General features: G+C 43.2%; 1 protein-coding gene across 5 annotated transcripts in view; it reads left to right on the plus strand.

Annotated features, from left to right (window-relative positions):
• The window catches only part of ILDR2 (immunoglobulin like domain containing receptor 2), a 42921-nt gene that overhangs the window by 17173 nt on the left and 10323 nt on the right, over nt 1–15425 (plus strand). For 3 of the 5 annotated variants that reach the window (XM_082221478.1, XM_082221476.1, XM_082221477.1), the window contains 2 exons: nt 12319–12375; nt 14195–14341. In XM_082221478.1, the coding sequence (XP_082077604.1) occupies nt 12319–12375; nt 14195–14341 (204 nt within the window). The remainder of the gene's footprint in view (nt 1–12318; nt 12376–14194; nt 14342–15425) is intronic. The other 2 variants (XM_082221479.1, XM_082221480.1) reach the window with 1 other exon arrangement.

Raw genomic sequence — 15425 nt, forward strand, 5'->3', positions numbered from 1 at the left:
GTGCTGAGCCACACTGGAGTTCAGGCAGGAAAGAGGGGAAACTAGTTAAGGGACTTGAGGGGTTATCTGGGAGATTATGATGATGAAGAGAGATTATGTTTGTGTCACTTAGCGATACCCTGTGATGAACGAAGTCTTGGACTCGAGAGAGAGAGAGAGAGAGAGAGAGAGAGAGAGAGAGAGAAGGATCCCATGCTCCAAAATAAGAAGCTGGCTAGGCCTCTGAGGGCTTTCCTATTTATTGAAAGTTTCCTGTTTCTGGCACCCCTCCTGAGATAAAACCTGCCACACCAATACTGACTCCCTCCTCAAACATGTTCATTTAGCATGTATCCTCTTTGTACCCATTTGCACAGGTGCCCTCCAGAAATCCCAAATTGGCCACGTTAGTTGGTAGGAGGTTCCCCTCTGCTTCTGCTCTCACAATCCTAAAACCTGAGGTTGCTCAATGAAATCAGTTCGCAGAAGATGTAGTGCATGTCACACACAATGTATATAAAGTGTGGTAATGGCCTTGGGTTTAGATGGGATTACATAAATATCAGTGTAGCAGGAGTGAGTAGGGCTATCAAAGGATGTTAGTCATAATGGCTAAGACTGCAGTCCCGGGGCCAAGTACAACTAAATTCAGTTTGGCTTATTTCTACGTAAACATGCATAGGATTGCGTATAATTGGAACTTCCACTTCAGAAGCAGCCTATGTTAGTTTCTGTTTCCTCACTGAGCAGCTGCTTGCAGTCACAGGACTGTTTACATTCCAGAGTCCAGATACTGTTGGTTACTCACGGGAAAGGGAGACGGGATGTGACGTTACTGGTTTCTTGTTTCCTTTGTTTCTTTCATTTCTTTTGTTCAGTTGCTCTCTGCTTCTCATAGAGAGAACATGTATATTTCTTTGCTCTCTGCATAGCTTAGTAATAAAGCATGGCGAGTAGCCCATACTATCCCATCCTTCCGTTGTGGACTTTGTTGTTTTAATGCTCTGCTGGGTGGGCTCAAATAAGATGGACCATATCAGCTCGGATTACCGGAGCTGAAATTCCAATATTTTTAACACCAGTTGTTATAGGGGAGGGCAGCATCAGGGGTCTCTATGCCCTGCTTTGGGCTTCTCAGAAGCAAATGATTGGCTCTAACTTGGTCTGATCCAAGACCAGAAACATATACTACTTATATTCTTGTAAAAAGGTAAAGGTACCCCTGCCCGTACGGGCCAGTCTTGACAGACTCTAGGGTTGTGCGCTCATCTCACTCTATAGGCCAGGAGCCAGCGCTGTCTGCAGACACTTCCGGGTCACGTGGCTAGCGTGACAAGCTGCATCTGGCGAGCCAGCGCAGCACACGGAACGCTGTTTACCTTCCCGCTGGTAAGCGGTCCCTATTTATCTACTTGCACCCGTGGGTGCTTTTGAACTGCTAGGTTGGCAGGCGCTAGGACCGAGCAATGGGAGCACACCCCGCCGCGGGGATTCGAACCGCCGACCATGCGATCAGCAAGTCCTAGGTGCTGAGGTTTTACCCACAGCGCCACCCGCGTCCCCTATATATATATTCTTGTATGTGTGCATAATACATTATAAAAATGCATATTTTTTGTTTTTTGTTTTTGCACACCCAATAGTATTTCATTGCCAATGCTTAGCATTCTTCTCATCATTCAAAGGAGAAAACAAACACTTAGAAACGACCATTTGTTTGCGGTTCTGTAGCTTCTTGGGACATTTAAACCCCATCCCACTATTAATGAACTGTAGAAAAGGCTTAGATAAAATATCTTAGTTCTTGGAGAGTCAGAGTGAGAGGCTTTTGTTTTTCTGTTTGCTGATATTCAGATGGGAGGCTTATTCCCTTAGAGGGGGATGCAAAACTAGAACAGGAAAGGGATTAGGGGCTGCCTATAAATTATGCAACACCTTGGGGGCTGCCTTATCCCCTGGACTTATGTGAGAAGGGTAGCTTTTTATGCGGCAAGAGTAAAACACTTGAAAATCATGAAATATTGGTTATTTAGGAGCAAATAGATGTTTATGGGTCATCCTACATAACTGAGATAACTTAAAACATTCCTACTTCACTAGCCTCTTGACAAATTTATTTCAAAAGTTTTATTTGCTCATTCTGTGCAATATTTCTTAAAACTGTAGAAGTAGAAAATAACTAATCATACAGACAGAGCAACATCTGAATCTTTCCGATTGAGGCAGGAAACACATATATTCTGATTTAGATATATAAAAGTGAGCATGCAGTTTCACAAGATTTTTCATAAGTGCATTTGTAGAAAACCAAGACTTTATCAAAAGGTTGCTCACTGGCATCACACTGCTTGCGTGTGGTGGTAATACTGTACGTCTTCTTGTGAATTAATCAAATATCTGACACAATTAAGTACATTTCGCTGTCACTTTCCTATCCCAGAAGTCTTGTTTTTTGTTTTATAAAGTAGATATGTTGTGGCAGGATGCTTTAATCCATTTTAATTGCAGAAACCTAAATTTCTGGTATGTTATTTAAATCCCTCCTGTAAAATACTGACAGTTTGGAGATGGTCAAAATATCTCTCCTCCCCCTCCCCTTAGGACAAGAAATGGGAAGATTCCCTACCATCAGATTTCAGAAAGGATCGTTTTGTCATCACCAGCTATGACAATACACCTTCTTACTTTATCAGTTCATGCCTCCTGTCTATGTATGTGTTGATGGGATATGCTTACAATCACATAGTTGGAAAGGACACTGAGGGTTCATCTTGTCCAACCCCCTGCAATGCAGTAATTTCAACTAAATCATACATGACAGGTGGCCATCCAACCTCTGCTTAGAAACCTCCAAGGAAAGAGAGCCCACTGCCTCTCAGGGAAGCCTGCTCCACTGTTGAAGAGCTCATACTGTCAGAAAGTTCTTCCTGATATTTATCCAGAATCTCCTTTCCAGAAACTTTGAATCCATTGGTTTGGGTCCTAGCCTCCAGAGCAGGAGAAAACAAACTTGCTCCATCTTCCATGACAACCCTATGGATATTTGACAGAATTGTTGTTTAGTCGTTTAGTCGTCTCCGACTCTTTGTGACCCCATGGACCAGAGCACGCCAGGCACTCCTGTCTTCCACTGCCTCCCGCAGTTTGGTCAAACTCTTGCTGGTAGCTTCGAGAACACTGTCCAACAGAGAATAAAATAGCTGCAAGCAGGGTGGGTGAAAAGCCTCTGTGGAGAGGAAAGTCTGACTCCACGCGAGGTGAGGGCCCTGCTGGATGACATGCTACTTTATGTCAGTTTTAGTGATTTCTTCTGCCTCAGCAAAAATGCATTAGACAAGGTGATACGGATGCGAAAGTTAGAGGAATCCTTCAAGAGAATTTTTACTTAATATATGATAAAGATATGATAAAAAGAACCACTGATTTTATATTGTTTTGCTGAAAAGCTGCCAATCATATATCAGCAACTACTTGTGATTAAAACAGGTGTTGGTATCTTTGATGTGTTGTGGGATGCTGTTATCCCACAACATAGTCCACTGAAATGCTAAACTGCAGATTAGCAACTGGCACTCTCTGGAGAGTAGATGTCTTATCACATCCCCTGTCACCAAAGCAGAAGTGAAGACTTGTGTGGAGGAAGTGGTAGTTTGGGGAAGAAGGCTTCACAGCAGACACTCTTGTTGCCTGCTCCCTCAGAGTTATAGGCTATTATCTGATCCTGTGGTTGCCAAATCAATAGTGGTGGTCTGAGTATGATCAGACAGCAGAAGTAAGATTGGGTGAAGAAATTGCGTTTCGAGCAGCTGCAGTGAATAGCGTCTGAGGTCGCTTCTACACAGACTCTTTTCTGTGGAACTGCCATCCTCTACCCATGTACTTTTTATAGAGGATTCCAGATGATGTTGCTAAATAAATGCAGTCAAATATTTTCTTTGTTGTCTACCCTCCCGTATTTCTTTCAGACTTGATTTGTGGCGGTGGGCTTCTTTCCCTTTTTTGCAACAACATGTAATTGCAGCACCAGCTGTTCTAGCGTGAACAGGCAAAGTGCTATTGAAGCTTTTGGGGGCTGCCGTGCCTATAATTAAAAGTGCCTTGTTTGCAGGTCCTGCCCATATTATTGCTTCATGTTGATCCTGACTGGGAGATTAGGGATGAATAGCAGGCGTAGCACCAACAGCCAGCCAGGTCAGACATTGGCTGAGTGCCCCAGAGGCTCAGTAGGGTCCTTCATTGGCCTAACCCAGCTGCCTGCTGCTGGGTCCTTTGGTGGCCAAAGAGCAGGTAGCAGCACTACTCTTGAATGGAAGCTGAACTTGGCTGTCCAATCTCAATAGGCCAGGGACAGTCATTGCACTCGGGGGAAGTTACGATGGCGGGCAGCCACTGTGGATGGGAGCTGAGTTCGTCTACCATTCAAAAGTGGTGTCACCACACACTCCCTGATAAAGGAGCTGTCCAAGCAGGAAGGATGTATGCAAAGAGGGTTTCTCCTCATGGCATGGCTTCTCCCTGCCCCTTCTTTCACTTGCACTAGGGACTTCTGGCGCTGCTTGTGTTGCTCACAAACATACCTACTGCCAACACCTGCCTCGCAGTTGGCCCCAAACCCCCTCCCACACAGCTTGCCACCAAAAACCCTCTCAACCCCTCTCAGCTCCCTAACCCCATCCCTTTTTGCTTCTATCGCTGTTGCCACTGTGGGGCGGAGAGGGGAATGAAGGAGAGAAAGTTGACAAGGTGGTGATGGTAGTAGGACAAAGTGGAGAGCAACTTTCTTCCCTTCATTCCTCTCCCCACCCCACACCAGTGGTGATGGCAGCAACAACAGTAGGAATCTGGGAAGGACTTCCTGGGCCACCTGCCTGCCTGTTCCACTGGTCTGTTTGCTCACCCTGCCTCCCTGTGGTGTCTGTCTGCCCACCCTCTTCTTCCTGCCCCAGTCTGGCAGGAAGTGCATGGAAAGGCCTGCCTGGCCCACCTGTCTGCCTGCTCTCTTCTTCGTTGTTTATTTGTTCAGCAGCATGATGACGGAAAGTGCAAATGTAGTACAGTGGTGCCCCGCAATACGAAATTAATTCGTTCCACAAGTTTTGCCGTCTAGCGAATTTTTCGTCTTGCGAATCACGAAATCCCATAGGAATGCACTGAAAATCAATTAATGCGTTCCTATGGTCAAAAAAAGTCCAAACAAAGCCAAATTTGGTACAACAACAGTTTATTAACTGCTCTTTAAAGTCACACATACTGTAAAGAGCAGTTCAAAAATTGAAGGGAAAATAAATTAACTTTATAAACAAAACATGTCTTTGTTTTTAGACAAAGGAAACAAAGTCGCGAGACGTTTTCGTCTTGCGAAGCAAGCCCATAGGTGAAATTCGTCTTGCGAGGCAAATCGAAAACGGAAAAACCTTTCGTCTAGCGAGTTTTTTGTCTTGCGAGGCATTCGTCTTGCGAGGTACCACAGTATATAGAGAAAAATGGCCTGAGGGGAAAGGGTTAGGCACTCCTTCCTCTGCTTCTTCTCCAGTCAGATACCTAATCCCTGACCCTTATTGCCTTTCAGTAACAATAAAAAGCCATTGGGAGACTGGTCATGTGTTTCTTAGAGTTTCATTAGTTTGGCCAATTCAGAACAAAGGACTCTGGCTCTTTGGCAAGAGCATAGTGTGACACACAGCCTAAATCTCTGCTTTATATGAGGGGCTAAGGTCCCACCATCCTGCTGCAGGCTTGACTCCTGACACCTATAAACAAATCAGTAAGCAAACAGTGGGTGGTATTCATTGGGTGGTATTAAAATTAATGGACCTAACTTTGCCATGTTGATTAATTTCAATGGACCTGCTCTGAGTAAAAATTAACAGAATAGCACACATAGTAGTAATATGAAAGGGGTAGAACAAAGTAACTCCTTATTTATTTTTTGCCATGATCTGTGAATGCCTATTTCTGATGGAGTGGTAGTTCCCGTCTGCATCTTCAGTGTGCTGTAACTCCCCCCCTCCCCACTTTCTGCCTCAAGCCCACATGGCACTGTTAGCAGCCTTTGAGTCTCCTCTGCCCAGTCCTACTCCCCTCCTTTAGTGCTATTTAGAAGTGGTGCTTGTTGTCCAAAGATTTCCCCATCATTCCTTCTCACTCGCCAGCCTCGGCCACATGCTGCTAACAAAGGATACCGGCACAATTCAAAGGCCTCCGTTACTAAGGTTTCTATGGTAACAGCCTGCTTGGCGGTCTCTGTTGCTTGTTAAAACTTTGATCTCTGCAAATAGCTGCTGCTGTTCTTCCCTTGATTGACAAAACAAGAAAGAGAGGGATGGGCAGAAAAGAAGAAGTTTATTTCTAGCAGAGGGAGGAAAGAGGAATTCACTACATGGTCACACTCTCCCAATAAATCTCTCAGTGGCTTCCTGGATGCCCCTCTGATTTACAAGAGACGCGTTTCCTCTCTACAACTTTTTTATGCTGTTTTGGGATCATGTCTAAATGTCGAGGCCCAACGAGTGCTACGGTTTTGCCAAATAGCCACATGTTGCCACCGCTAGAAGAACAATAGTTCCTTTTTCCCATTAGAGAGCTGCAGAACCAGACTGCTGTAATCCAATATGTCCAAAAACAATGTTATCATAAATTCCTATTCTGTGCTTAGCTGCACTTGCTATTTTACTGTGTTTATATTTGCATGTTTTCACCCCCTCACATTGACCATCCATGGTGTTTTTTCAATCTTTTGTGTGTGTCTTGTCTCATAGGATGTTTCCCTTTTGCCATAACTTACCTCTTGTCTCATTTATTTATTTTTCCTTTGTCAAAATTTTACAACTTCTCTTCATCCTTCCCCATATTTGAGTTTGCCCTTCTGATTTATTCTCCTGCCATTTGGATCAGTATATCTTTCCTTTGCTTTAACACTTTCCCGTATCTGCTCTTTTCTCTGCTTTGTACATGCTATGCCAAATCAGTGCCTGCTCCTTCTCTGTAGACTTTGCTGCCCACTCCTTGCAACTTGATTATGTGTCTGGCTCAAACTTCCGTTGATGGTTTAAGAGGCAGCAGGTGCATTTAGGGAAACGGCAGAGAGGCAGCTGCTGGATGTACTTATACAAAAGGTATAATCAGCAGTGCAGCGGGAATAGAGACAATGACAGTATGTCCTAGATTTTCTTTTTATTATTGAAACAAGGACAAATTTGCCATTTGGAAATAACCATCTGGGACAATCCTAATAAACTGGGCCATCTAGTCAGCCAGCAGGAGGATAGTTGCTATGAGTTACTGACACATGAAAACAGGAGGGCTTGGAGCCTGCACAGATAAAAATATGTTTATGGGGAGGTGAAATACACTGAAATCTATGCTACTGTTGCAATTGATTTATCAAATGTCTGCAGTTCCCTTTCCAGCAAGAAATAGCAATAATAAACAGGAAGCCAAGATGGATGATCTGTTATCTGGATCGCTTAATATGCTATTTTCCCCTGCCAGCTTGTTCCTTCTCTGTACTCTCCTGCTTTTGATTTTGAACTGAGTTTGGCACCTCCACTAAGTGCCAGACTCAGATCTATTCCCAGTGTACAATTACGAGAATAGGTGAATAAATGTCCTTGCTTACCTTTGTACAGGAATGAAGATTTGCTCAGGTCACTGTTTAACCTGAGGAAGTTATCTCTTAAAGAAGATGGTCATGAGGGGAGGGTATGACTGCCTCTTTTGGAGTAAGGTACAACCACTCCAAGCTTCTTTTAATTGCACCAATGTCAGTTTCTGCTCTCACACAGTTTGGGGCCAGGGGAAGAAAAGAGAGAGACAGAGATCTTAATTACTAATTTCATCTCATTTTTTTCTGGAATGCAGTGGGCAAGTAACGATGCAACGCAGGTGTCCCATGAAAATGTGAGTGTACAAAGGATGGCAATTTCAGAGGAAAGGGTCAGAAGCAACTTTGGTGGCTAGAGCAGTGGTTGCCACTGTGGCACCTGTGGCTACACCTGCACCTGCAGAGGCCTTTTCTGGTGCCTGTAGAGTCTCCTTTGCCTGTTGAAATTAAATTGTAAAGAGACATTCTGTTGCAGCCAATAGATTAGGTTGCAGTGTGTGCTTGGTTGCAATGCAGACCTATGGCAGACTCCCCATTTTGCAAATGTACCCCTGGACGTACCCAAAAATGTTGGTGGCCCCTTGGCTGGAAGCCTGAATGCTCATGCTCTCATTCTGCATCACTGTGGTTGGGAAGCAAATAGCAACTGAATGTTGGCAGTGGAATAGACTTGTGTGTTTCCTCAAGCAGATTGCTGAAACCAAAACCTTTAAGAATATTAGAGCTGCATCCTGGCAGCCCTTGTGTATTTGTTGACTGTACCCTTCAAATTTCTATTCCCCCCCCAAATATAGTCCCATAAAAATAACCTTTTGTGTCACATCTGCCCTGCGCCTGGATTATCAAATTTCTAAATGTGCAAAATGTCTCAATTTTCTGCCTGAAAATTTCCAAGAGGTATTCAGACCTCTTCCTTCCTCACCCAGTGTGTTCTTTTGTCCTCGTTCGTTATATATTTTTGGTTCACTTGTTGCTCATCCCTGTGGGAGGAAAGTTGGCCTTCAATTAGCGCGCATTCATGACAGGCCCATGTGTTACCTCCCCCCTACCGTTGCTGTGGTTACCACTGGTATGAACAAGAGCGGCTGGGTCAGCTGTAGTGCTTTTCAGCAGCCTACTTAACAGCCGGTATTAAAAACTAGGATCAGGGGGAGGTTCTGTGAAGGGGGGTGGAATTACGCAGCATTGGGAAGAGCGGTTATCTTTGAATTAATGCAGCTTGTGTAAAAGGAGGGGGGAATCAAAATGCTGAAAGGTGGGCGATGGCACAGTTATTTAGTGCTGTTTAATTTCTGTTGGAATATTCAAGTCATCAGGTTCAGATCTAGGCATGGCCTCTGCCCCACCTCCACCTCACCCCCCCTGCTTTGAACTAGCCCCCAAGAAGAGAGCTTAGTGAATTCCTTTAGAGATTGAATTCTTCACACTAGACAGGGTGGTGGGCAGGAGGGAAGGGCGAGAAGAAATCTGTGAGACGAGAACAAAACACACACAGTCTTTGGGCGGGTGTGTGTGCTTTGTCTGAAGTGTATGCTATATTCTGGAATCTGGCTGTAAACTGTTCTGTGAGGGAGTGTGGAGGGTGCAGCATGGTCCCTGGCAATCGAGGCTGATCTGACTGTTTTGACAGGATGTGCTGGAATACAGGGGTTGGTAGGTTGGCTACCACATCTGTTTTGCTTTGGAGGCCAGATCACAGTTTGAGAGTGCTTGGGACGTTCAGTTCTCCAGATCTTTAGGCATTCACACTTGGCCTCAAGCAATTCCCTAACTAGAAAACATGACCCCACGCTCCAGGTATCTGCAGGCTTCTCCTACCTGGTAGCCTCTGATAGTTTTGGCCCACAACTATCAGCCCCAGCCAAAATGGTCAATGGTCAGGGACAATGGGGTTAGCAGTAAAAAAACAACATTTCGAGGGCACCAGAAAAGACTGGTTTAGAAGTTTTCTCTCCCTACATATTTCCTTTTTGTGACTGAAAGTCATAAACATACATGCAACTGAGACCAGTGTTTAGTTCACTTGCTGTTTTAAATGTGTATGAAGGAATAGGTACAGTGTTACATTCAGGGTCAAGCTAGATGAAATGTGGGAGATTTGTGATGAGATCTCCCAATGTTTAGTTTCTCTTTAAAGGGAAGGGGAGAATTGAATCAGGACTGCCATGTTGTTTAGAAGCCTTTCGCCCATGCCATTTTCCTGATCGGTACCTTTCATATGTTTACCCACAGCAAGGAAAATAGGAACTTTGGAGGGGCACAGTTAGATCAAGAAAATGCTACACTGTGAAGGAGTAGCACCCTTTTCCAGCATAACAGTGCTCGTATCCTCACCAGGTGTCTTAAACCATGGATTTGGGACCTTGTAGGGATAGCAGTAGAAAAGAGAGCAGGATTTGGTAGGAAGAAGCACTCTAAATAGTAAGAGTTAAAGATCCCTTCCCCGTTGCTTCTCCAGTGCAAACTGCTTTCCCCTAGGAAAATGAGTTTCTGGCCTTTTGTTATGTGTGTAACATATAGTTCAGCCCAAAGATAGTTGCAAGAAAACTATTGGTGATAGAAACAATTATTGTTATAAGGAAATGTGAGCACATTATCTGCAGAATCAGTTTTGCATTCCACTATGGCTCCAAGAGCCACTCATGATTGATGATGTTACAGTGGTGATATAACAGCAGCTTTGATGAAATGCAACAGGTAGCAAAGCATTACTAGACTTTAGAGTGCTTTTATTGTTGCTTTGACAATAGCCTCATGGTTAGGGGACCAGAAACATATACTGTAGTCTTAATAAGTATAGCCCTCTTTTTTATTCAATGGGGAAAACTAGAAGTAGGAAAGAATTGAATTCCAGTTGGTGATCTTAGTCTAAATTTTGGTTAATGCAGAACTGGCTGACTGATGTGGAGACAAGTTTGTATCTAGAATCCTGTAGCCAGTGGCCTCTAACTTCCTGAAGATAAAATATTGCCCTTTCTCATGAATGGATTCTAAATAAATACAGTAAAGCAAAATGGACTGATCTTATGGTCCACACAGTTTATTTGGACAGCCACGTGGGATTAAGTCCCATTGAATCCAATAGCACTGCTAAATGAAGATGCATTAGGATTGCAGTATAAGTCTACTAAGAGCAAGTTGCAACATAACACTGTATTCAAGATGACTCTCCTTTTCTTGCCATTTCATGGTGCGCTTGTGGAGCTTCTGAGTGCCAAGAGACTTAATTCATACACATTTGTATCTGAACATTCTACTGTAGGTCATCCACAGTAATTTTGTGGATTATTTTGACACTGGGGTGGCTCCTTGTGGTGATTAACTTTTTGACCAATTAAGAAACCTGCAGGTCTCAGGATGATCTCTAATCATGCTAATGAGCTGGCTCTTGAATTGGATATGAAAATGTTCGATTGCATCCATTTAATCAAGAGCTGTAACAAAATATAGATGCATAAATGTAGAAGGTGAAAATGTTAAACTCTGTACTTGTTACTACTTACCATGCTGATAAAATTACATTTTCCTTGAAATTGGGCCAATGTTTTGTATAGCTGGGGTATTCACAAGAGCCAGGATTGATGGTGGAAATCATTCAGCTCTTTGCATTTTCCATTTTAACTGAGATCTTATCAGTGCTTTAACTGCAACAAAAAATCCAGATTACAATGCTAATTTTAGGAATATCAGTTTTCTTTAAGAGACCTTATCCCCAACTCCCTGCATCTCTGGGTTTTTACCAGACATCTCTAAAAGTACCAGAGGCAGTCAAGGTTGAGATGACCCAAGTTGCTACTATCACAATTGTGGAGTACGCAGACAGTACTGTTTTACAATGTCAAGCCTTTCCTTTCTGTAAAGCACTGCTGAACCAGGTTGTTTCCATGTCAACTGGAAGCAATCTATGCAGGCTCAATGCAGAATTTATGACTGCTACCTATAATAAAGTCTTAAAAGGAATAGGCCATATGTACTGAAAGTCTAGGCCAAAATGATTTTTTTTGTCTTGTTTCATTAAGAAACATATGTATGCATGAAGCTAAACAATGTAATATGTATAGTTACTATTTCTCCTGTGAAGCAGTGCTTCCTGCAGCTATTTCCTATATCTAACCTTTACCTATTTTAAATCAGTATCAGTTTAAAGATGTGGAGAATGGGAACTGCATCCATTCCTGTACAGTTCACTGAGAAATAAGAAAGGGGAGAAAGCACACATGAATCATACTAGTTCCTCATTTTTCTAATCTTAAATTCAGTTCTCCACATTTACATATCACATTTCTTTTTAAAAAAAGAAAGTCCTCATGAAAATTCATCAGCATTTTAGCGTGAATTTCTCTTAATAATATTTTTGTACGTAATCTCACCTAATAAACCCTTTTTGGTAGTACTTTTCTCTAACAGAATAAATTTTGTATGTTATTTTCACTATTATATGCATTTTTATGCACACTTTACTCCAGCAGGTACTTTTTTTTTAACACGTTACTTGGCTGGCAAAGTCCATTGCAAAATTTGGAATAATGCGAATTTTGCAGGATGGCTGTGGGTTTGTTCTTGTACTGTTTTGGAAAGCGTGGATTCACTTCTAAATGTGAAACTGAATCAAATGTCTCCCCCATCCCTAGCATAGAGACCTCATCATAACATAAGAGCAGGCTACATGCTGAGGCAAGGGAGTGATTTTCCTGTACTAACCTCTCTCCTTCTTTCCCCTCCTCTGTCTTTTCTAGGCAGGACAGGGCTGCTTGCTGATCTCTTGCCCAGTTTTGCTGTGGAGATTATGCCAGGTACTCCGTCATCTAACACATTATCCATTCTTCTTCTACTTTATCTTCCCATTCAACCACAGCATCTTGTGCATTCATCTGCTTGTGCATGTGCCCTTGATTCCCCGTCTTTTCCATAACTGCTTGCAACTAGCAATTGGGGAGAACAACCAGGGCTTTAGCAAGTGACACGGAGCATGCAAAGACAGCGGTGACTTTGTTGTTAGTCATGGGACCATTCACTTGGGTCACTTCCATACTAACCTGTCCATCAAGCATTCATCCAGATTTGTTTTCACAAAGTTTGCAGGGAGATTCTATGATGCCTGCTGTTTATTGAGTATTCTTTCTGATTTGTTTGTGGGGAGGTTGTATGATGTTGCATCAATAATAATAATAATAATAATAATAATAATAATAATAATAATTTATTTATACCCCCCCATCTGGCTGGGTTTCCCCAGCCACTCTGGGCAGCTTTCAACAGAATATTAAAATACAATAGTCTATTAAACATTAAAAGCTTCCCTAAACAGGGCTGCCTTCAGATGTCTTCTAAAAGTCTGGTAGTTGTTTTTCTCTTTGACATCTGGTGGGAGGGTGTTCCACAGTGCAGGTGCCACTACTGAGAAGGCCCTCTGTCTGGTTCCCTGTAACCTCATTTCTCGCAATGAGGGAACCGCCAGAAGGCCCTCGGTGCTGGACCTCAGTGTCCGGGTAGAACGATGGGGATGGAGACGTTCCTTCAGGTATACTGGACCGAGGCCGTTTAGGGCTTTAAAGGTCAGCACCAACACTTTGAATTGTGCTCAGAAACATACTGGGAGCAGTGTAGGTCTCTACACCACAGGTGTTATGTGGTCTCGACGGCCGTTCCCAGTCACCAGTCTAGCTGCCACATTCTGGATTAGCTGCTATGTTGCATTCTGCCTGCAAATTAGTGACAGTCTAGAAGCAGCTTTGGTAAGTAATTAAGTTTTTTGTTCAGTAGCGTCCCACAGCTAAAGCTACCCAGACATACATGGATAGGCGGTTTGGTAGTATTTGTGGGTTGATATTTTAAAAACCCTACAGGCAAGATAGATTTCAGGTATTATTCAATCTACTGCTGCGATGGATACTCCAGTGTTGTTTATATAAAGCTGTTGTGTGCATCCCTATGTTGGTGTAGCTGGAGACTGCTACTACTGAGAAAATCCTAACTTGCACATACAACTGAACACAATACAACTACAGCGCTATATGGAGGAGCTGCTATTTTCTTAAAATCACCGCCATTTACCACTTAGTAGATTGCTGTGCCTACCCATTGCTTTTTGGCTTTTGCTATGAGAGATGGGCAAAAGCACTTTTCTTTTCTTGGGGCAGTACAATCTTTGGATAATTATAGCTTTATTTGGGTCTCCAGGTAAACATTAGGTATAATGGAAGCAATCTATAGATCATAGCATAGGTGCTGACTCCTAGGGGCTGAGGCAGTTTTTTTATGAAGGGGCTGGGCCCCCGCCCCATTCTGCACTTTTGGTGATGTTTTTGTGACATTTTCGGGTCATTTCCAGGTTCTGTATGATGCGTGTGTGCGTTGTTGCGTACTTATTGAACGTGCATAAATAGGGGGTTGCCTGTATGGAGTGAAAAATATTGAAGGTGGCTTTTCCTTCTAAGCATTAATAGATGTTTTCATTTATCAAATTCAATTGATTTACATGTCCTTTAGTATTCCCCAAAGACACTCATTGCGAGGTTTTTGTAAACACACACACACAGTGGAGTAATCTAAATAGTTTTAACTGGCTAACGGTCCTAACATTTTGACACATTTGCATCTCTCTCTTTCTAGAATGGGTGTTTGTGGGCTTGGTGATCCTGGGGGTCTTCCTCTTCTTCCTCCTGGTTGGGATCTGCTGGTGCCAGTGCTGTCCTCACAGCTGCTGTTGCTACGTCCGCTGCCCCTGCTGCCCAGATACCTGCTGCTGTCCACGGGCACGTGAGTGATTTGTTCACAATGTGGACCAAATTGTGAAGCACTTTTTCATGTAGATACACCATCTTCCTTGCCGTATTCATTGCTAAAATGATATTTCTCCTCCTGTGCTTCTCGCAGAACTGAAGGATCCAGCTGTCAGCCCTAAAGTATTGTTGCTCATTAAAATCAGGCTGACGAATTGCCTTGGGAACTGAGAAGCCAAACGTGTATTGGTTGACCTTTCACAGAGCAGAGTTTCATATGGATGTCAATCATCCATGGGGTGACTGCAAAATAGATTGGCTCTAATCCAGCTGTAGCTATGTTCAGCTTGTGGGCTCTGGGTGGAGTTGAGCAGCTAGTTCTTACGAGGCTTTAAAGCACCCTTTGAACAGCCCCTTGGAAAGAGGATTATCAGTATTCCTTCCTGCTAGCCTTTTGAAAAATCCATGAAGGCCCATCTATTTGTTCAGGCTTTAGGTGGTTTGGATGAGAGGAGTATGTATCTGTATAGGGTTGGGCTCTATAGTAGAGCATCTGCTTTGCATGCAAAATGTCCCAGGTTCAAACTCTGGCACGCCCAGGTAGGACTGGGAAAGAACCCTTTCTTAAATCCTATAGAGCTGCTGTCAGTTAGTGTAGACAATACTGAACTAGATGGACCAATGGTCCGACTCGGTATAAGGCAGCTTCCTTGGGTCTATTGCATCCAATGGTGGCTTTCCATCAGTAGTAAGCAGATACACTTGTGCAAACTGGGGCACTCAATTTTGGTCTTATCTTCTACTGCAGCTGCCTTTTCCTTCTGGGAAACACCTCATGAGGGCTGGTGAACCCTCTGAACAGAAGGAAAATAATGTGGAGAGATACAGTAGATAGGGGGATTTTCAAAAGCCAGCAATGGAATCAACTCATTGTTTTTACTGTTAACTTTGAAAAGGTGGGTTGTTGTTTTTTTAAACGTGACTGCATAATTACTGATGAATTTTGATGTCTCCTTGATGTTTGTGAGTGACTTCAGTCAACAGCAGAAGCCAAATGAACATATGTTAAATAAATCTGGAGATGGACCAGTCAGCTGAATGGTGACTGGATGTCCATAGCA

This window comes from Podarcis vaucheri (assembly GCF_965113315.1).
Source record: "Podarcis vaucheri genome assembly, chromosome: 4".
In the NCBI taxonomy this organism is placed as follows: domain Eukaryota; kingdom Metazoa; phylum Chordata; class Lepidosauria; order Squamata; family Lacertidae; genus Podarcis; species Podarcis vaucheri.